The sequence below is a fragment of the Vicia villosa genome, linkage group LG6 (assembly GCF_029867415.1).
Source record: "Vicia villosa cultivar HV-30 ecotype Madison, WI linkage group LG6, Vvil1.0, whole genome shotgun sequence".
Classification (NCBI taxonomy): Eukaryota; Viridiplantae; Streptophyta; class Magnoliopsida; order Fabales; family Fabaceae; genus Vicia; species Vicia villosa.
In genome coordinates, this window is record NC_081185.1 from 108,318,841 (window position 1) to 108,340,414 (window position 21,574).

The 21,574-nt window shown below is 39.2% G+C and overlaps 1 protein-coding gene across 1 annotated transcript; it reads right to left on the minus strand.

The window, feature by feature from the left end:
* Positions 1-1,332: 1,332 nt before the first annotated feature.
* Positions 1,333-20,903, minus strand: LOC131614320 (uncharacterized). The gene is made up of 7 exons (XM_058885921.1): positions 18,930-20,903; positions 17,809-18,827; positions 17,442-17,542; positions 17,020-17,234; positions 4,146-4,355; positions 3,605-3,971; positions 1,333-1,421 (listed from the first exon to the last, which is right to left on the minus strand). Exons 1-7 carry the CDS (start codon positions 20,901-20,903, stop codon positions 1,333-1,335), a joined length of 3,975 nt encoding a protein of 1,324 aa, XP_058741904.1.
* Between the last annotated feature and the right edge of the window lie 671 nt (positions 20,904-21,574).

Genomic DNA, 21,574 nt, shown 5'->3' on the forward strand with positions numbered 1-21,574 from the left:
TACAAAAATCCAAATAGAATTACATAAAAAGTTACAATGTCCATTCAATTCAAAAATCATTCAAATGCTATTACAAAAACTCATTAGAAGATCCAAATGTCCAAAAGCTACAATCAAAATTCTCAAGGAAAATACATTCAAAGTGTAGTCACGTTCAATATTACACAAGCATTGTAACTTTCAGCCTACTGCTCTTAAAAGTGTTATCATCCTAGTCTTCAAAAATCCCATCTTCATGATTTAAGCCAAAACAAGGCAGTTGTCCCATTACAAAACCTGCATACAAAAATCACCACCATTCAATTCAAAAGAGAACTAAAACTGAGGCAAATGGAATCCAAATCTCATCACCAATTTACACCCATTCAAACCACAGCATGTTGTGACCAATTTACATCAGAAAAAAAGAGAGAAAACCAGAGGTACATTCAACAAAACCACTCAGCTGACAGCCTACATGTCACTAACAGTTCCTTCTAATTTCCGTGACAATTCCGCAACTAACTAAGATGTTCATATCAGCTTTAACTGAACATTATTGACAGTATTCATCATCCATATCAGTACAAGTACACATACAGTTTTGCACCTATATCTATCATCATCATTATCTTCATCATGTTCAATTCAAGCATAAACACCAACAGATTTACCTACTGACTGCCTCATAACGGGATTGCAACTCACTTTTGAAGCTAATTCAAACACCGATCTAAGCTTCATCGTTTTCATACATGCCAACTAGCCATATAGCCCTGCATATCAATACAAAACCAGTCAGAATCAAATACACACATTCATAAAGCCATGTTCAAAATAACACAACATTCAAAGTTCAAAGCCAATTTACACCAGTCCCAGTTCAAAAGAAAACAATTAAACCGCAAAACAGTCAGCATATAACATAACTAACCTTTCTATATCTAACCAACTAACAACTACTTTGTAACCAACCCTAGCAGTTTCTAACAGTTTGAAACTAACTGTCTACTAAGCTATCTCTAACCAAACTTGTAACTACCTAACAAACCTAACTAATTCCTAACTGTCCAAACAGATTTATACCTAACTCCTAACTAACTCCTAACAACCTCTAACAACCTAGTCTAGTTACTAACCAATCCTAACAGAATTCAACAGAAATCTAACAGAAATTCAGAGGGTAAGCTAACCTGCAATCTCTATATAACCACGCAGTGATCCATTCTTCAGTTTCTCTCTTCACTTGATCACCACCATCATCCACTCTCCATCATCTTCACTCTACCTTCATTCTTCATCTTCTTCATTACCTTCACACACTCTTCAACCATCTCTCTCGAATCATCTTCTTCATTCTTCATCACCATCTCCACAATTCACCTTCATCATCAACCAATCTTCAATATGCAACGCCGAATCTTCTTCTTCATCATCTTCACCTGCAAACAACAACAACGCAACAGCAAAACTTCAGAAAATTCAAAGAGAAGGAAAATTCGCAAAGAGTGATAGCATCTGAATAAAAGAACTTCATCCGAAGCATTCACTTCCTTCCTTATCGCGTTTATTTTGCGCCTCCGAGGTCTCAGCGAAGGAACCTTTTATCATCAAGACCGTTGCAGCAAGAAGAAGAAGAAAGAAAACGTGACAAAGTAAAAGGAAAAGAGGAAGAAGAAGATAATTGGACGCGCGTTATTACCTCATCTCTGGGTTTCTCTTTGGTTCAGCTTCATCTTCATGATTCAACAAATTCCGGAACAAGCCTCCGTTCCGTAGGTAGGCTTCACCACGATTCTTCACAATCCTCTATCTTTTTCTTCTTTTCTTGATGCTATGACGTTGCCTGAGATCTTTTGAATGATAACCCCATAGCGTCCGATTGATTCACGACTCTTAGAGCGTTTAATTCGGTTTCTTAGATTTAGGGTTCTTGAGGATGAAATAGGGATGAGAGTCTGAGTTGGGAGGAATGAGAGAGTGAGACAGAGAGAGGGACGAATTACCCTTCATACCAGCCTTTCACATATTAACCCCCCTGACTCACATGTATAATTAGTAGTTTTTAGTTTTTTACTTAGTTCATTTTACTACCTTTTTTTTAGATAATTAAAAGCATATAAAAATCATAGCTTTCCCATTAGATTTTTAGATAATAACAATAGTTAGAATCATAATTTTGTTAGATTTTAGGTAATAAAAGGACATATAAAAACAATAAGATTTTGTTAAGTTTTAGAGATTAAATAATCACTATTTTTGTTAGACTTTTAGGTAATCGTTGACATTAAAAAAGGCTCATAAAAATAGTAGATTTTTTAGGTTAGTTTTGACATGAAAACTCATAAAAATAGTAGTTTTTTTAGTTTAATTTCGCACTAATGCTTGAATTGCTCTTGTACTACTTCCATGTTATTTTTGTGTAATTGTTGTGTGATTTTGTTACTTATTTTGACTATATTTTGGCTACTTTGTTAATACCATTTTAATGCTCCTTTTAGAATTTAGTCACCATGTTAACACTAGATTTAGAATTAGAATAACAATCATTAGGCTAGAAAATAGGTTAGTCTCCCCTCTTTCATTCTTTTTCTTTTTCAACATTAAAACACTAATGAATAAAGATGCGAATCACATTAAGAAAGTGATAGAGAAATGAGTGGGATTCATTCCCTAATCTGTTTCTCAATCACTTAGTGGCATAGAAATGAGTGGGATTCATTCCCTAATCTGTTTCTCGGTCACTACTTAATGGGAGAGAAATGAGTGGGATTCATTCCCTAATCTGTTTCTCAAACATTAATTAATGGGATAGAAATGAGTGGGATTCATTCCCTAATCTGTTTCTCGAACATTACATAATGGGATAGAAGTGAGTGGGATTCATTCCCTAATCTGCTTCTCGATCATTATACATTTTTATGTGATTCAAATCGCAAAGTAAATCCCCTTAAAAAATACCCAACCAAAAACATTTAATAAAGGCTCGAATTAAAACAAAGTGACGAAGTGGTGCGAAACCTTGTATTGGGTTTTGTTCATCATGTAGTTACATAAAAAACACAAACCCAAGTTCACTCTTTTGCCTTGTTAGGCGCTTAAGAACAAGTTAAGTCCTTTCCAAAGTAGGCGTATAAGTCTCCAAAGGTCGAGCATCGTGGATTGTGACCTTAACCGCTGTTCAACTAAAAAACACAAAACAAATGGAAACTATGGAGCCGAACTACGGTCATTCTGATTCCTGAAAAGGATACGTAGGCATTGGGTCGCGGGGCCTAAGCGAACACACTTGTAAATAATTCATTCTTTTCCCCGTATTTCTTTTGCATTCATTCGCATTTAGGTTTTAGACATTAGACACCCTTTAGATAGAAACAAACATAGGTGGATACCATCGAGTACGATGGGCGTGAGGGGTGCTAGCACCTTCCCCTTGCGTAACCGACTCCCGTACCCCGTTCTCTGGTCGAAAGACCTTGTCCTTGTTCTGAGTTAGGTTTCCTGGTATTCCTTTCCCGCGATGGGATGAATATATTAGTGGCGACTCTGATTCCATTTTTCGCGGTAGCGACACTATCCACGCATCTGAGCAACACAGAATCGAAATTCCTCTTATACAACACACCTCCAGCAATGAAGAACTTGGCAGATAGTCTCTTTAGAGTTTTCCTATCCGTAAGGGAAGCACCCTTAGAATACTCTCGGGTCTCCAGAAATTTCTTGATGTCATGAAACCATGGTTTCTCATCCGGCACATTATCAATAACACCACAGAATGCAGGCTCATCCAACCTTTTGATCACGATTGAGGGCGCTTCGTTGTCCCATTTGACTTTGAACATGGACGCTAAAGTGGCCAAGGCATCAGCCAAATGATTTTCCTCTCGAGGGATATGATCAAAAGTGATCTCATCGAAATATTGAGCCAGTTTCACAACATGTTCTCTATAAGGAATCAAGTTGGGATGGCGCGTTTCCCAATCTCCATTGATCTGACTAATCACCAAAGCAGAATCTCCATACACTGCGAGATTCTTGATCCTCAAATCAATGGCGGCCTCAATACCATATATGCACGCCTCATATTCGGCCACATTATTAGTACAATCAAAACAAATCCTGGTCGTGAATGGAATATGAAAACCTGTCGGAGAAGTGAGCACAACCCCAATACCATTACCCAATGCATTCGAGGCACCATCGAACACGAGCGTCCATCGCGCCCCTGGTTCAGGTCCCTCCTCTTGATCTTGACTTTTGGACGTCTCTGCCACACATATTATATCCTCATCAGGGAACTCAAAGTACATAGACTGGTAATCGTCCACAGGTTGATGCGCGAGATAATCAGCAATCACACTGCTCTTAATGGCCTTCTGAGTAGTGTATTGTATGTCATACTCTGTCAAGATCATTTGCCAACGGGCGATCCTTCCTGTCAATGCTGGTTTCTCAAATATATATTTGATCGGATCCATCTTTGAAATCAATAGAGTGGTGTGAGTCAACATATACTGTCTCAGTCGGCGAGCAGCTGTAATACGGTGAACTGACTTTTATATCGAAATGTCGCGGTTAGGCAAGAGTCGCCACCGACTTTTATTTTATCCAATTTATAGAAAGGCTAAAAGAACAGAAAAAGACCTTAAAAAGATTTTGAGTTCGGGGGGTAAGTTATACAAAGGGAAGGTGTAAGGCACCCTTTGCATCCATGGTTATCCATGGGCTCTTAATTGCTCAGCTCACTTTAAAAATGTTTGATTTGTTTGAAAAGTAGTGTATGAATAGAAATTCGGATAAGAACTTTAGCTTGTAAATAAGCGTAGTCTTTTTGAAAAGTATTTGAAAATGAGTGTAATTTGATTCTTAGAGCAAGCAATTAGTAGCAACTACCCTAAGTTTGAAAGTTCGTTCTTTTAGCTTTTCAGGCGAAAGGGTCTATCCATACCATAAGAGGGCAGGAAGTCTTTCAATTGGATGTTGAAAGGGTCATCGAGTAATCGTTCGCCATAAGACTGTCCCTTGCCATAAAGAGGGCAGGTAGTCTAAGGAAAGGATAGAATAGTCATTAATCTTTTTAGGCATCATGCGAGGATACCTTAGCAATAGGACAATCATCTTTATTTTTCCGAGGCAACATCGAGGGACTAGATGATTTTTATTCTTTAAGGCAACCTTGCTTTAGGTATCCTCGGAATCGAGGGACTTGACTATTTTAACAATTAAAGGCAACAAGGCAACAGGCAACAAAGGCAACCAGAGGGATTACCCTAAAGGTGTGTGGGTGCAGCATTCACGTGGTTAACTTCGATTACATTTATCTTGAGTTAGTGATCTAACGTTTGATTAATTAGTCTTGTCACTCCCTAAATTACTAACCACGCAGTAAAAACAATATAACAGTTTAAGTGCCTTCAAGGCCAATCAATACAACCAATAAATAGTTACATAATAATAGGGGAAGGGGACAATGAAACCAGCGGATCCCTTAGTAGGGTTTGACATAAGTAATAAAAATAGGGTTTAGGTTTACCAATATTCGTAGCTTTGGCCAGCTGACAAACCTTTGGCTTTGACTGATGAAGGTTGATGGGCAGAGGTTTGCCTTGAAGCATGAAGCATTGACCCTGACCATTAAGGAGTTGGCAAAAGAAAAAGGAAGCAATGAGTGTATGACAAAATAATATTGTATTGAATATAAAAGAAATAATAAAGTTAATCAGGACTTAGCTTTAGGGAAGGCATGACGCGTAGTCGGAAGGTATCTTAAGATTAACCCTGAGAAAGACATGGGAACATATTTTAGTGTATGAATGTTCTACAAACCCTAAAAAGTTTACAAACCCTAAAGGGTTTTTTTTAAGAAAACCTATCGTGACCTACAAGGTTAGTAAGGCTAAAAATGCATTTAGTGAATAACACTTACCATAGCAGTGATTAGTGACCATGATGAAATCAGGGTTTAAAACATAGGCTAAATTTAATTACCCTAAAATAATTATCCTAAATTGGTCTTAATTATTTTTTCTAATTTATTAATTAAAACTAAAAAATAAAATTAATAACTAAATTAAATTAATTACAAAAACTTGTTATTTTTTAGAAGGATTTTGATTAAAAAAAAGAACTTCTTTGAAAGAGTTTTTATTTTAATTATAACAATTAAAAGAATAAAAATAAATAAAAGGAAAAGCGGAGAAACTTAGCTTCGATCCGATGTGGTTTGGTTCTTGCAAGTGCATGGTGGATCTGTATGTGCTGGCCTTTGGATCTGTATTGGTGGGGATCTTCTGGAGAAGGACGAAGGTGTATCGTGTGCCTATGTGCATGAGGTACACCGGATCTACGAATGCTGCGTAACACGCAATTAAAAAACAATACTTGCGCTAGGCAAGTTTCGAACTCACGCCCCTTATATTAAGAGTATCTTCTCTTTACCAACCGCGCCAGGTTCGCATGCTGTTAACAATACACATCCACATCATAATATATGTAACTATCGTGAATTAAAATTTTAAAACGGAACCTGCGCGTCCAGCTTCGTCTTCTTCAGGAAGACTGAATTTTTGCCCACGATACAGCCGCGTTTTTGCTACGAACGATTTCGTGGCCGATTCCTGCGTTTTTAAAAAAAGCTCCACAAACCAAATCGCAAATAACATCAACTAATAAATCCATCATGAATTCAACAGTCACATTAATTTTCACCAATTTAGCCTGCAACTCATAGCCCCAAATCAGAGCTTCTATGACCTAACAATGGCGAATCAAGGCTCCTGCACTTAAACTCAAATCAAACCATTCAAATGCGTTCTACACATCGTTACTAACACGAAATAGCAGTCAAAACATATTTATAATGAGTGAGTGAATGAAACCGAATTTAAAGAAGGTGAGACGCAAACCTTGAGTATAGAGCGTGATTCTTGATGTTCTACGACTTGGGAACGATTGGGGCTTCATCGGGATACTGCCAGGATCTTGGTTTGATCTTTAAAATTCATTGAGTCGACCTCCAATCCTTAAAACCCTTATCTGCTTTTTCTCCAATTTTGCGGTTTATATCAATATTTTTGGGAGGCTGCCATCCTTGTCATGCTTTGGTCACGAATCATTTATATATATAACACCAATTAGGTCAGGCAATTTAGATTCAAATCTCTTCAAATCACAAGATTGGTGTTTGATTTTGGAAAGATCTTGAAAGATATCACAAGTTTCTATTTTGGTGTTCAATAAAGCCAATCAAGCTACCAACCAAATCCCCACACGTTTTTGGTCTCTAAAAAGAATTTAAATGAATTTTATATTTTCATCCCATTATTTTTATGATTTATTTAATATTTTTAAATGAATGAAACTCAAATAAATATTAATAAATTCATAAAAATAAAAGGTGGGCTTAGAGATTTCTCTTAAAGTCATGGGCTTGCCTAGAATCCAAATGATAGGCCCAACAGTCACATCTTTTCAAATTACTCAAATTTACTTCTATGTTTCCACTTGATTGACTTTGACTAAATTTCTCGATCTTTAATAGAAGTATAATCTTAATTAACTCTTTGATTATTTTCACCAATTATTTATTTTTTAATTGAATTTTTATGAATGAAAATCCAATATAAAAATGATAATGTAGTAAAAATAAAGAAAAGAATAATAGAATGAAGGCATGGGATTATGGGTTTCTAGTGCACTCATGATTATGTTTAGAGATTCAAACTTAGGTCCATTAGCGTAAAAAAAACTCAAAATTGCTCAATGTATCCTTCGTAATACTCCTCAAAATTGAATTTCCTTGAGCTTTGTTTAGGAGAGTGTCTTGGAGCTTTATGTCTTGATTTGACTTTGGACAAGAGAAACAGTATGGGCAAATTTTGGGGTATGACAGCTGCCCCTGTTCAATTATCTTAAACCTGAAGATGTAGAGTGGTCTGCACGCCAGTCGGTATCTGAAGGTGGAAGATGATTGAACATAAGAATACCAAGAAATTTGCCCTATTTGAAGTAGGGACTTTTGTCGGAGATGGGCTTGTGGATGCCATCTGGTAGTTGAATTTTGAGAAGATGTTGTTTGTGCGTTGACCGTGTCATTACCGTTCGTGGTAGATGAATTAGATCCTTGGGAATTGATCGTGTCAGTATCGTTCGTGATACTTGAATTAGATCTTGGAAAGATGATCGTGTCTTCATCGTTCGTGATGATAGAATTAGATTCTCTTGTCGTGTCAGCACCGTTCGTAGTGACTGAATTAGACTGGGAAGGCCAGTGATCGTGTCCACACCGTTCGTGATGATAGACTTAGACCTCTGAAATTTGATCGTGTCAGTACCGTTCGTAGTATCTGAATTAGATCTTCTGTCGTGTCAGTACCGTTCGTAGTAGCTGAATTAGACTGAGAAGGTCAGTGACCGTGTCTACACCGTTCGTGATGATAGACTTAGACCTCTGAAATTTGATCGTGTCAGTACCGTTCGTAGTATCTGAATTAGATCTTCTGTCGTGTCAGTACCGTTCGTAGTAGCTGAATTAGACTGAGAAGGTCAGTGACCGTGTCTACACCGTTCGTGATGATAGAATTAGATCTCTGAGAGTTGACCGTGTCAGTACCGTTCGTAGTAACCGAATTAGATCTTTTGTCGTGTCAGTACTGTTCGTAGTAGCTGAATTAGACTTTGAAAGTGATCGTGTCATTACCGTTCGTGGTAAATGAATTAGATCTTCGAGCGTTGATCGTGTCAGTACCATTCGTAGTAGCTGAATTAGATCTTGGAAAGTTGGAGATTTCGTTCATTTGTCGGTACCTGTATTCTAAAAAAGGTAAGGTTAATCTTTATGCAATGTCATGATGCATGGGTTATGTAATGAATCCCTCAAAATAAATGAGAGCTTTTGCATGTTATGTATGAGTTCATTATGAGGTAATGTATGCAGTGTATGAACATGTTTATGACATATGATATGTGAATATGATTTATGTTGTCTTTGATTAAGAAAGTAGATCTTTATGTCCTTGTAATTGTACTGTCTGATCTTGTCTTGAAGATGCTCAGCTGGGAATTTATGATTTCTGCTTGGAGATGAGCAGTGACTTGATGTTCCCTGATTGGTGATAAAGATATTGATAAACCATGTTGGAGAAGAGCAAAGTGTTGGAGAACCGGTAGTGTTGAAGATGTAAACTCTGTTGGGGAGCCATGTCTTTTGTTGGACAAGAACATTTGAAGGTATCTTCTTAATGATTACTCTGTGGGGATATGATCCTGTGTAACCGACTTTGTGGAAAGGCATGAATGCTTTGAATATTGCCCCTAGTGATTTGTATTGGTTAGGACACACCACTGAGTATTGATCAAGATGTCAAGCTGGACTTGCATAGATTTGCCCCTGCTAGTAGGGACTTTGGAAAGATTCGCCTCGCGAGGACTTTATGAGATGTGTATTATGGGTGAGATGCCCCTGATTGTTTGGCATTTTTGAGAGATTTTTGTATTTTGACCTGATTATCCCAAATTGATCGGGAAATAGTTTGAAACTCACTTGATATAGGCATTTGAGAGTTTCTTGGAATTTTGACTTGATGGCCTCAGATTGATTGAGCAAAACGTGTCATGCCCCTTGTATACGTAGGAGACATGGCTTCTCGGAGTAATCTTGTCTGTCGGGGTAACTTTCAATCATTAGTTGTACCCTGTGCAAGTTCTTTCTGATACTAACATTTGAAATTATGTAGCAGAATATGCTTAATAAAGAATTCATGAGATGCAATGCATACATTTGTCTTGAGTTTTTGAAAAACATTGAAACTGGATATGTAAAAACATGATGTTTATAAAAACGCGATGTTTGTAAAAGCGAAGTGTCGACTCAGCATTTGTGGTAAACCTTAAGGAGTCAGGATACCTTTTTTGGTGACAGTATGCTTTCGAACTAACCATGCTTCAGTTAGGACTTTCAAGGGTTGTAACGTGGCTTGGTTCACGGTTTAAGAAACAAAGGATAAAGGCTCAAAATTTGATTGTACCCACCCCTCTTCGTGATGATCTTCAGTCCTAAGCTTAGTTAATTCAACTTACGCATTCAGGTTCCAAGAGACTTTTGGATTTGCACCTTTGATAATGATGATGGTTCACAAGCAGAGAGAACTTTTGAGATGGCAGTCACTTCTTCCTTTTGGTGGTCATAACTTTGAGTTGTTCAAGAATTTATTGACTTCTTTTTTCATCTTTTTGATATCCCTAACTTTTGCCTGAACTATCTCTTTTGAGCTTACAGTCAGCGGGACGCCTTGATTTTTGCCTAAGTCTTTTTTGACTTAGCAGGCTTTTCTTTGTATATATGTTCCTTCCATTTTTTTTTTGAAAGATATTGACTGCCTTGCTTAATGATTGATGAACCATCATTGGCTTTTGATTGACATCTCCAACACTTCTTTGATGTGTACGGATGAACGCTTGTGATTGAAACCTTTGTTGAAAGGTGTACAGAGTGATTCTCTTAAAATAGAATGCACAGCCAAAATAACTGAGAACTACCCTGCCCCAGGTTAAAAATGCGGGTGTTTCGTACAAAAGAAACTTCTACTCCTTAGGCTCAAAGGGGTTGACGAGGGATTAACATCCTTATATCTCCGCTATTTAGGAATTGAAACAATGCCTGTACATCGTCAGCATAGTCCGCTCAAAAGTATACTGTATGAGGTTGCGGTATCGTTTTCGTCATCCTCCCTTAAAAGGTGTACAGCTTTAGCAGGAGTTGAGTATCATAAAACATATGCAAAGTAAAGATGCAGTTTAAATGAGTGATAGCGAAATAATTTATTCAAGACAAACATATGCAATGCACTGATGATGATTATTAAGACAGATAATGTCTATCATAAGTCGAATGTTTAAACAAACGGAATAGAAATTGCAAATGAAAGTAAAGCTAATGATTAAAAGTTCATCCATTTAGACATTACTCAGTCTTGTCATGACTAGGCATAGGAGCGGTAATCACCACAGGGGTTTCAGAAGGGTGGTGTTAGAATTCGTTGGCTCGATTATCCTGAGCATCTGGATCATATGGGTGAAGTGATTGTTGTGACTCAGTTGTCGTGATTCCATTATCGTGACTCAGTTGTCGTGATTCCATCATCGTGACTCAGTTGTCGTGATTCCATTATCGTGACTCAGTTGTCGTGATTCCATCATCGTGACTCAGTTGTCGTGATTCCATCATCGTGACTCAGTTGTCGTGACTTTGTTGTCGTGATTCCATTATCGTGACTCAGTTGTCGTGATTCCATTATCGTGACTAAGTTGTCTTGACTTTGCTGTCGTGACTCAGTTGTCGTGACTTTGTTGTCGTGGTCTTTTCTGATTTGAGTGTCATGATTAAATCTTTAATCGCACGCCTCAATGGTCTACCATCCTTTACACCATAACCAGGATTGTTCGAATAATAAGCGCATCTCGCATTGTAATTGTACCCCAAGAATAGGAGTGCCTTCAACTCTTCTTGCCCCTTGGCCAAGTTAAGGATCATCTCTTGGAACCGGTTGTTCTGATTCTGAAGATTTTTGACTGATTGCTCGAGATTCATGATGCTGAAATAGGCAGCGAGGAAGGATGAGAAACCTGTGGTGGAAACCTGTGATGCAATGTTATGAATGCAAATGAAATGTTTTCAAGGATCTTTGGGAATTTAGTTAGCAACATTAGAAAATAATTTGGTCGCGTCTTTGTCTGAAGAATTCTGAATTTTGTCTTTGAACGTCTTTCTTTGAGAACCAAGCTCACCATATCCAGTGGGTCATCGCCTCTGATTCGGGATACTCGTTTCTGAGTTTGAAAGTATATGGCTAGAGGAAAATAAATCCTCTTGCCCCTTGATAGGTACTGAGTCTCTGAATTGGAAGGTATGTGGCCAAAGGAAAATAAATCCTCTTGCCCCTTGATTAGGAATTCGGTCCTTGATAAGAGTACCTGAAACTGTGCGCCCTAAATTCCTTAAGATCCTTGAAAGGGTTAGTTAACATGCTATGTTATGATGTTATGATGTCATGATGTTATGCGAGTGCAATGCATTAAGCACAGCGTAAGATAGTAAGGACGAGTGAGTCCCACCAGAAAAACCTGCAAGAAAAACCAAAGGGTTAGTAGCAAGCACAGACAAGTCACACAAGCGTCCTTAGGTTTAAAGGCATGCATGAAGTTTGTAGGTAAGTACCCTCCCACTGAAGTTAAGTTGGTTCAACCTGTCCTGCATAAAGATCGGGTTCTAGGGAGCTCATATCATTGACCTTTCTCGAAGGCGCTTATCTCAGTTTGGCAATCGAATCACCAACCGAGAAGGTCCTGAAAGTCCAGTCCATATGAGTGTAGCTTCGAGTATCAACCAACTTCAGTCGGAACCAAAGCCAGCCATCTCGCTACTTTCTAATAGGCCAAAGTCAAGTTCAACTAGGGTTCTAGGGCAAATTAGTGCTTAATGACACCACGCAGCAGCCAAGTGTTTCCTTAAGTCGGATCCCAAGGAACACCAGGACAAACAAATGTGTCACACTAACGATGGCCACCAGATCAACCACATCAGTATACGCTGTGCAGTCTCCTTGGTCTCATGCCATTTACCTAAGGTTCTCAGATCTGGGTTAGGATCTTTCACACAAGTAAATACCCAAAACAGCCTTTGAAATATAAAGCAGACAAATCAAACAATTAAAGTGAGTCCTAAACTCTAAGGTAACCCCTCTTTTAATTCGAAAGTATCCCCAGCAGAGTCGCCAGTTCTGTAATACGGTGAACTGACTTTTATATCGAAATGTCGCGGTTAGGCAAGAGTCGCCACCGACTTTTATTTTATCCAATTTATAGAAAGGCTAAAAGAACAGAAAAAGACCTTAAAAAGATTTTGAGTTCGGGGGGTAAGTTATACAAAGGGAAGGTGTAAGGCACCCTTTGCATCCATGGTTATCCATGGGCTCTTAATTGCTCAGCTCACTTTAAAAATGTTTGATTTGTTTGAAAAGTAGTGTATGAATAGAAATTCGGATAAGAACTTTAGCTTGTAAATAAGCGTAGTCTTTTTGAAAAGTATTTGAAAATGAGTGTAATTTGATTCTTAGAGCAAGCAATTAGTAGCAACTACCCTAAGTTTGAAAGTTCGTTCTTTTAGCTTTTCAGGCGAAAGGGTCTATCCATACCATAAGAGGGCAGGAAGTCTTTCAATTGGATGTTGAAAGGGTCATCGAGTAATCGTTCGCCATAAGACTGTCCCTTGCCATAAAGAGGGCAGGTAGTCTAAGGAAAGGATAGAATAGTCATTAATCTTTTTAGGCATCATGCGAGGATACCTTAGCAATAGGACAATCATCTTTATTTTTCCGAGGCAACATCGAGGGACTAGATGATTTTTATTCTTTAAGGCAACCTTGCTTTAGGTATCCTCGGAATCGAGGGACTTGACTATTTTAACAATTAAAGGCAACAAGGCAACAGGCAACAAAGGCAACCAGAGGGATTACCCTAAAGGTGTGTGGGTGCAGCATTCACGTGGTTAACTTCGATTACATTTATCTTGAGTTAGTGATCTAACGTTTGATTAATTAGTCTTGTCACTCCCTAAATTACTAACCACGCAGTAAAAACAATATAACAGTTTAAGTGCCTTCAAGGCCAATCAATACAACCAATAAATAGTTACATAATAATAGGGGAAGGGGACAATGAAACCAGCGGATCCCTTAGTAGGGTTTGACATAAGTAATAAAAATAGGGTTTAGGTTTACCAATATTCGTAGCTTTGGCCAGCTGACAAACCTTTGGCTTTGACTGATGAAGGTTGATGGGCAGAGGTTTGCCTTGAAGCATGAAGCATTGACCCTGACCATTAAGGAGTTGGCAAAAGAAAAAGGAAGCAATGAGTGTATGACAAAATAATATTGTATTGAATATAAAAGAAATAATAAAGTTAATCAGGACTTAGCTTTAGGGAAGGCATGACGCGTAGTCGGAAGGTATCTTAAGATTAACCCTGAGAAAGACATGGGAACATATTTTAGTGTATGAATGTTCTACAAACCCTAAAAAGTTTACAAACCCTAAAGGGTTTTTTTTAAGAAAACCTATCGTGACCTACAAGGTTAGTAAGGCTAAAAATGCATTTAGTGAATAACACTTACCATAGCAGTGATTAGTGACCATGATGAAATCAGGGTTTAAAACATAGGCTAAATTTAATTACCCTAAAATAATTATCCTAAATTGGTCTTAATTATTTTTTCTAATTTATTAATTAAAACTAAAAAATAAAATTAATAACTAAATTAAATTAATTACAAAAACTTGTTATTTTTTAGAAGGATTTTGATTAAAAAAAAGAACTTCTTTGAAAGAGTTTTTATTTTAATTATAACAATTAAAAGAATAAAAATAAATAAAAGGAAAAGCGGAGAAACTTAGCTTCGATCCGATGTGGTTTGGTTCTTGCAAGTGCATGGTGGATCTGTATGTGCTGGCCTTTGGATCTGTATTGGTGGGGATCTTCTGGAGAAGGACGAAGGTGTATCGTGTGCCTATGTGCATGAGGTACACCGGATCTACGAATGCTGCGTAACACGCAATTAAAAAACAATACTTGCGCTAGGCAAGTTTCGAACTCACGCCCCTTATATTAAGAGTATCTTCTCTTTACCAACCGCGCCAGGTTCGCATGCTGTTAACAATACACATCCACATCATAATATATGTAACTATCGTGAATTAAAATTTTAAAACGGAACCTGCGCGTCCAGCTTCGTCTTCTTCAGGAAGACTGAATTTTTGCCCACGATACAGCCGCGTTTTTGCTACGAACGATTTCGTGGCCGATTCCTGCGTTTTTAAAAAAAGCTCCACAAACCAAATCGCAAATAACATCAACTAATAAATCCATCATGAATTCAACAGTCACATTAATTTTCACCAATTTAGCCTGCAACTCATAGCCCCAAATCAGAGCTTCTATGACCTAACAATGGCGAATCAAGGCTCCTGCACTTAAACTCAAATCAAACCATTCAAATGCGTTCTACACATCGTTACTAACACGAAATAGCAGTCAAAACATATTTATAATGAGTGAGTGAATGAAACCGAATTTAAAGAAGGTGAGACGCAAACCTTGAGTATAGAGCGTGATTCTTGATGTTCTACGACTTGGGAACGATTGGGGCTTCATCGGGATACTGCCAGGATCTTGGTTTGATCTTTAAAATTCATTGAGTCGACCTCCAATCCTTAAAACCCTTATCTGCTTTTTCTCCAATTTTGCGGTTTATATCAATATTTTTGGGAGGCTGCCATCCTTGTCATGCTTTGGTCACGAATCATTTATATATATAACACCAATTAGGTCAGGCAATTTAGATTCAAATCTCTTCAAATCACAAGATTGGTGTTTGATTTTGGAAAGATCTTGAAAGATATCACAAGTTTCTATTTTGGTGTTCAATAAAGCCAATCAAGCTACCAACCAAATCCCCACACGTTTTTGGTCTCTAAAAAGAATTTAAATGAATTTTATATTTTCATCCCATTATTTTTATGATTTATTTAATATTTTTAAATGAATGAAACTCAAATAAATATTAATAAATTCATAAAAATAAAAGGTGGGCTTAGAGATTTCTCTTAAAGTCATGGGCTTGCCTAGAATCCAAATGATAGGCCCAACAGTCACATCTTTTCAAATTACTCAAATTTACTTCTATGTTTCCACTTGATTGACTTTGACTAAATTTCTCGATCTTTAATAGAAGTATAATCTTAATTAACTCTTTGATTATTTTCACCAATTATTTATTTTTTAATTGAATTTTTATGAATGAAAATCCAATATAAAAATGATAATGTAGTAAAAATAAAGAAAAGAATAATAGAATGAAGGCATGGGATTATGGGTTTCTAGTGCACTCATGATTATGTTTAGAGATTCAAACTTAGGTCCATTAGCGTAAAAAAAACTCAAAATTGCTCAATGTATCCTTCGTAATACTCCTCAAAATTGAATTTCCTTGAGCTTTGTTTAGGAGAGTGTCTTGGAGCTTTATGTCTTGATTTGACTTTGGACAAGAGAAACAGTATGGGCAAATTTTGGGGTATGACAGCAGCCCATGCCAAAGCACAGCAAGTTTTCTCGAGTAGTGAGTATCTTGATTCACAATCGGTAAACTTTTTGCTAAGGTAATAAATTGCGTGCTCTTTTCGACCGGACTCGTCATGCTGCCCCAGCACACACCCCATTGAATTCTCGAGGACCGTCAAGTACATAATCAATGGTCTACCTTCCACTGGAGGCATGAGGATTGGAGGCTCTTGCAAATACTCTTTAACTTTATCAAATGCCTTTTGACAATTGTCATCCCACTTTATTGCCTGACTCTTTCTCAACAGCTTGAAAATGGGTTCACACGTGGCGGTAAGGTGTGAGATGAACCTTGCAATATAATTCAACCTTCCCAGGAACCCACGAACCTGCTTCTCATTCCTTGGCTCAGGCATCTCTTGTATAGCTTTTACCTTGGCGGGATCGACCTCAATACCTTTTTCACTCACGATGAAACCAAGCAACTTTCCCGATCTCACTCCGAAGGTGCATTTATTGGGATTCAACCTTAACCTGAACTTTCTTAGCCTTTCAAACAATTTCTTCAGGTGGACAAGGTGCTCCTCCTCAGTATGGGACTTCGCAATCATGTCGTCCACATAGACCTCGATCTCTTTATGAATCATGTCGTGAAACAAAGTCACCATAGCTCTTTGATAAGTTGCCCCAGCATTCTTCAACCCAAACGGCATGACCTTGTAACAAAAGGTGCCCTAAGGCGTAATGAATGTTGTCTTTTCCATGTCCTCGGGTGCCATCTTTATTTGATTGTAACCAGAAAAACCATCCATGAAGGAGAAAACCGAGAACTGAGCAGTGTTATCTACCAATACATCAATGTGAGGAAGCGGGAAATCATCCTTCGGGCTTGCTCTATTCAGATCTCGATAGTCAACACACATTCGTACCTTCCCATCTTTCTTAGGTACAGGTACAATGTTGGCGACCCATGGTGGATAAACTGTTACAGCAAGAAAGCCGACATCAAACTGTTTCTGAACCTCTTCCTGGATTTTCTTGGACATGTCAGGACGTGTTCTCCTGAGTTTCTGTTTGACAGGCGGCGAGTTCTCTTTAAGAGGTAACCTGTGCACAACAATATCACTATCTAATCCAGGCATATCTTCGTAAGACCAAGCGAAGATATCAGAATACTCTTTCAACATTCCAATCAACTTTTCTTTCACATTCTCATTCAAAGAAGCCCCTATTTTAACCTCCCTTCTCATCTCTTCGGTGCCAAGATTCACCGTCTCAATAGGCTCTTGATGCGGTTCGATCACTTTCTCTTCTTGTTTCAATAATCTGGCCAACTCATCAGGGAGCTCACAATCTTCTTCATCCCCTTCTTCGGCGGTGTAGATAGGATTGTCGAAGTCATAATGAGGCATAGCAAGATCGTTATCAATAGAATCTGGAGGAGGGGTGGATCTACATGGATTATGATTTATGCTTTATTTTAGAATGGAGGGATGATTATGAATAAGAAACGTTGCCATTTATATATATATTTTTTTGTTTAACACAAATGTAAAAGTAAAAATGAAAGACAGGGAACGAAATATTTGAATGCAAAAACGTCCTTTTATTAATGATTTTAACATTGAAAAACAACAAATGATGCCCTACTTGTGTTCACTGTGTCTTGGGCAGAACACATGAATTATTGTATGATAAACAAAAACAGACAGTATTACTCTTGATCAGAAGCAATTGAGATGATGTCCTCGGACGACCAGTTGAGAAGCTTCTGTCCTGGGACACACGGCTTGATCCATTCCTCGATGTCATAATCGCTATCCATATCATCATCAGCAGCACAAATATGATCCTTGACGATGCCGGCACTAGAGAACTTGATCGGAACGAAGGTTCCGGGCTTCTTGGAGGCCTCATTAGATGAACTCTGACCCAACTGATATCCAATCCCACATTTATCCTGCTTAACCGACAGGTCTAAGACTCGGCCCCATCCTTCAGGATGACCAGATTCAACCACAACTTTAGCTTCCTTTAATGAAGACATGGGGGCCTCCAACTTCTTATTTTCAACATAAGGGATCTTGATGGTCTGGACAGCCTCAAAGGCTTGGCAAGGCGTCTCGTGGACCTCTCCTTCCACATCAATATACCTGAAGGACGCAAGATGGCTTACCACGTGTTCTTCCTCCCCACATATTGTGACTATCTTCCCTTGAGTCGCGAATTTAAGTTTCTGATGCAATGTGGAAGTCACGGCCCCAGCAGCATGGATCCATGGACGTCCCAGGAGACAACTGTAAGACGGGTGGATATCCATCACGAAGAAAGTAATAGTGAAGAGTTGAGGACCTATCATTATCGACAAGTTGACCTCCCCAAATACTGATCTCTTCGAGCCATCAAAGGCTCTCACCGTCAATTCACTTGGCCTTATCTCAACACCAGAGTAATCCAGCCTCATCAAAGACGACTTCGGTAATACATTCAAAGAAGATCCATTATCCACGAGAACACGTGATAACATAGTCCCTTTACACTCCACCGATATATGCAAAGCTCTATTGTGGTTTCTGCCCTCAGGAGGCAGATCAGCGTCAGTGAACCCCAATCCATTACCAGCGTTGATGTTTGACACCACTCCTTCGAGTTGATTTACTGAGATCTCTGGAGGGACGAAAGCAGTACTTAAGAGTCTCAACAACGCGTTTCGATGTGTCTCCGAACACAAGAGCAACTGCAAGATCGAAATCCTTGATTGAGTTTGACTCAGTTGGTCAACCACTTTATACTCACTTTTCTTGATGATCTTTAGGAACTCTTCCATCTCTTTGGCCACAGTATCACCGGAATTAGAGCTTTGCCCTTGATCTACTGCATCTTCTACCACTCTTTTACCTTTTGCTTGAGCTAAAGCTTCTGCATTGTCATCGCGAGTATTCTGGGGAGGATTGAAAATACGACCACTTCTCGTCATTCTTCCACTGCCCACAACATTGTCAACATCTTCTTTCTCAACCGGCGCTTTAACCTCATACTTGGCCCCTTGGTAGAAAACTTCTCCCCCATAATTCCATGGAATTGCTTTTTCACTGTTATATGGGACGGGACCAGGAAGTGTAATAACCAAAGGAGGTGCTCTGGCAGGAATTGGAATCTTGGCAGGAGTATACGGGATAGATGCCACATTAACTGTGTTTTCAACCATTTCAGGACGTCGCACACGCTCAAACTGTAGATACCCACTATCCATCAACTGTTGAATCCCATCTTTCACCTTATCACAAACTGAGGAAGTGTCCATGCAATTAGTACAGAATTCTCCACAACCAGCATATAGACTCATCCTCAACAATTCCTTCTTCAATAATGGCAACAATGAACCCAATTCGATCACATCCTTAACCGGGTGAGTGTCTTCAACAACCTCAATAGCATTTGCCGCATGGGTTCCATGGGGAGGCATAAGATTCTGAACAACATTAGGTCCTTGAGTAGGAGTAAACTCGATGGCTTTAGAGTCGAGAAGATCCTGGACTTTATGCTTCAATGCTTTACAGTTTTCAATATTATGTCCAGGTGATCCAGAGTGGAACTCACATCTTGCATTGGCATCCCAATTGGCAGGCAACTTAGCAGGAGTGGCCAAAGTCCTCAATTGGACCAAGTTCAAATCGAGGAGATATGGCAATACTTGTGCGTATGTCATTGGGATCGGATCAAAAACTCTTTCTGGCAATTTCGGCCGTTGCTGATACTGACGCGGCTGATACCCTTGTTGTTGATGTTGGAAGGGAGCATTTGGGATAGTCACAACGGCTACTTGTTGATGAGCCTGATTTCTGCCACTACCATAGTAAGCAGCACTAGTCTCACCCTCTCTCTTCTTAGCAAATCCGTTATAAGGTTTCTTCCCCCCTGCCCCAGAGGAGGAACTAGCAGTACTTGGATTTTGTATTCTACCAGCCTTAATTCCACTTTCAATTCGCTCACCAATCATAACCAACTCGGCAAAACTTGAGGATGCAGAGCAGGCGGAGTAGTATTGGCCCTCCAGAGTGTTGGTGAACAAGTCCATCATCTCTCTTTCCATCATTGGTGGCTGGACCCTAGCCGCCAACTCGCGCCATTTTTGCGCATATTCTTTGAAGGACTCATTGGCTTTCTGGGCTAGATTCTGTAACTGAGTGCGATTCGGGGCCATGTCGACATTATACTGATACTGCTTCACGAAGGCCTCAACTAGGTCCCTCCAACTTCGGATGTGAGTTCTCTCCAACCTCATATACCATTCCAAGGATGCCCCAGTCAGGCTATCTTGGAAAAATTGCATCAACAGTCCTTCGTCCTCAAAGTATACATGCATTTTGCGATAGTAAGCTCGGACATGTGTCTTAGGGCAAGTGTTCCCCTTGTATTTCTCAAAATCAGGTACTTTGAATTTTGGTGGCACACGGACGCCAGGAACTAAACCCAAGTCATTGATATCCATACCCAGTCTTTGGCCTTCCATTGCCCTCATCCTTTCTTCCAAACCTCTAAACATCCGTCCAGCATCATGCGGAAATCCCCATTCACTTTCAGGAAACAAGTCCTCATGTCGGTCCTCTTCCAACACGGGGATAGCAGCAGCCCTTCTGATTTGTTGTGTGGTTTGTCCTTCAGGAGTAGGCTGGGGAGGCCCACGGGGATTACCTTGATTAGCAGCAGGGGGAATTACACCAGGTCCTCCATTCACAGGCTCGCCATTGACACGAATATCAGCAGGATTTCTTTGCGGGGGGTCCGCAATAGCCTGAGCAACTGTGTCCATCCTGATTCTGAGCTATTCTTGGCGATCATCCATGTTTTGCATGACTTCCATGAACTGAGCCATCTGAGCAGTGACCTGAGTTCTCATCTGGATAAGATCGTCCCTTAACTGATCCATTTGCAGTGAATGATTAGCCCTTGTGTAGTAGCGATGTGTAGGTGGAGGTGCAATTGCTGAAAGAGAAAACCTGGTCAGTTAAGCAAGAAAACCATCCGATGTACCTGTCATGTGTATGAATGCATGAAATGCATGTGTGCATGGATATGTCATGTTCTATTATTTTTAGGAAACTTTAGCTTTGTCTCAAACCAACAACACAAAATAATAGAATGAACTGAGATACCACCAAAATGAATAAGAAAACTCCATTAGATTTATAACCAAGTTCTTGACATAATCAGAATCACAAACCAATCCGCTCTCATGGGCCAACAAAACAAATAAATGGAACCAAGAACCCCATCCAACAAGTCTGGTGGTGATCCAAATAACAAAGCCATCACTAAGCGGGATCCCCCATGTCCACATGACGGAGGGGGCTCTCTCCGATGTTCTTATCACTCCATGTCTTCATTTCTTCAAAGAGCTTCTTGGTCTCAACACGGTTTGGCCTCTTAACGATTTCTTGAATCAGCAGGTCTTTTCTGAAGTGCATTGTCTCCATGTGGCGA

What these genes read in the sequence shown, in the direction of transcription:
- LOC131614320 (XM_058885921.1), bottom strand. Translation starts at nt 20,903, where the DNA reads ATGGACACAGTTGCTCAGGCTATTGCGGACCCCCCGCAAAGAAATCCT. An exon ending in GCTCTAATTCCGGTGATACT is followed by an intron (nt 18,828 to 18,929) that starts GTGGCCAAAGAG and finishes TCGATCTTGCAG; the next exon opens with TTGCTCTTGTGTTCGGAGAC. An exon ending in AGAAGGGGATGAAGAAGATT is followed by an intron (nt 17,235 to 17,441) that starts GTGAGCTCCCTG and finishes GGTCTTACGAAG; the next exon opens with ATATGCCTGGATTAGATAGT.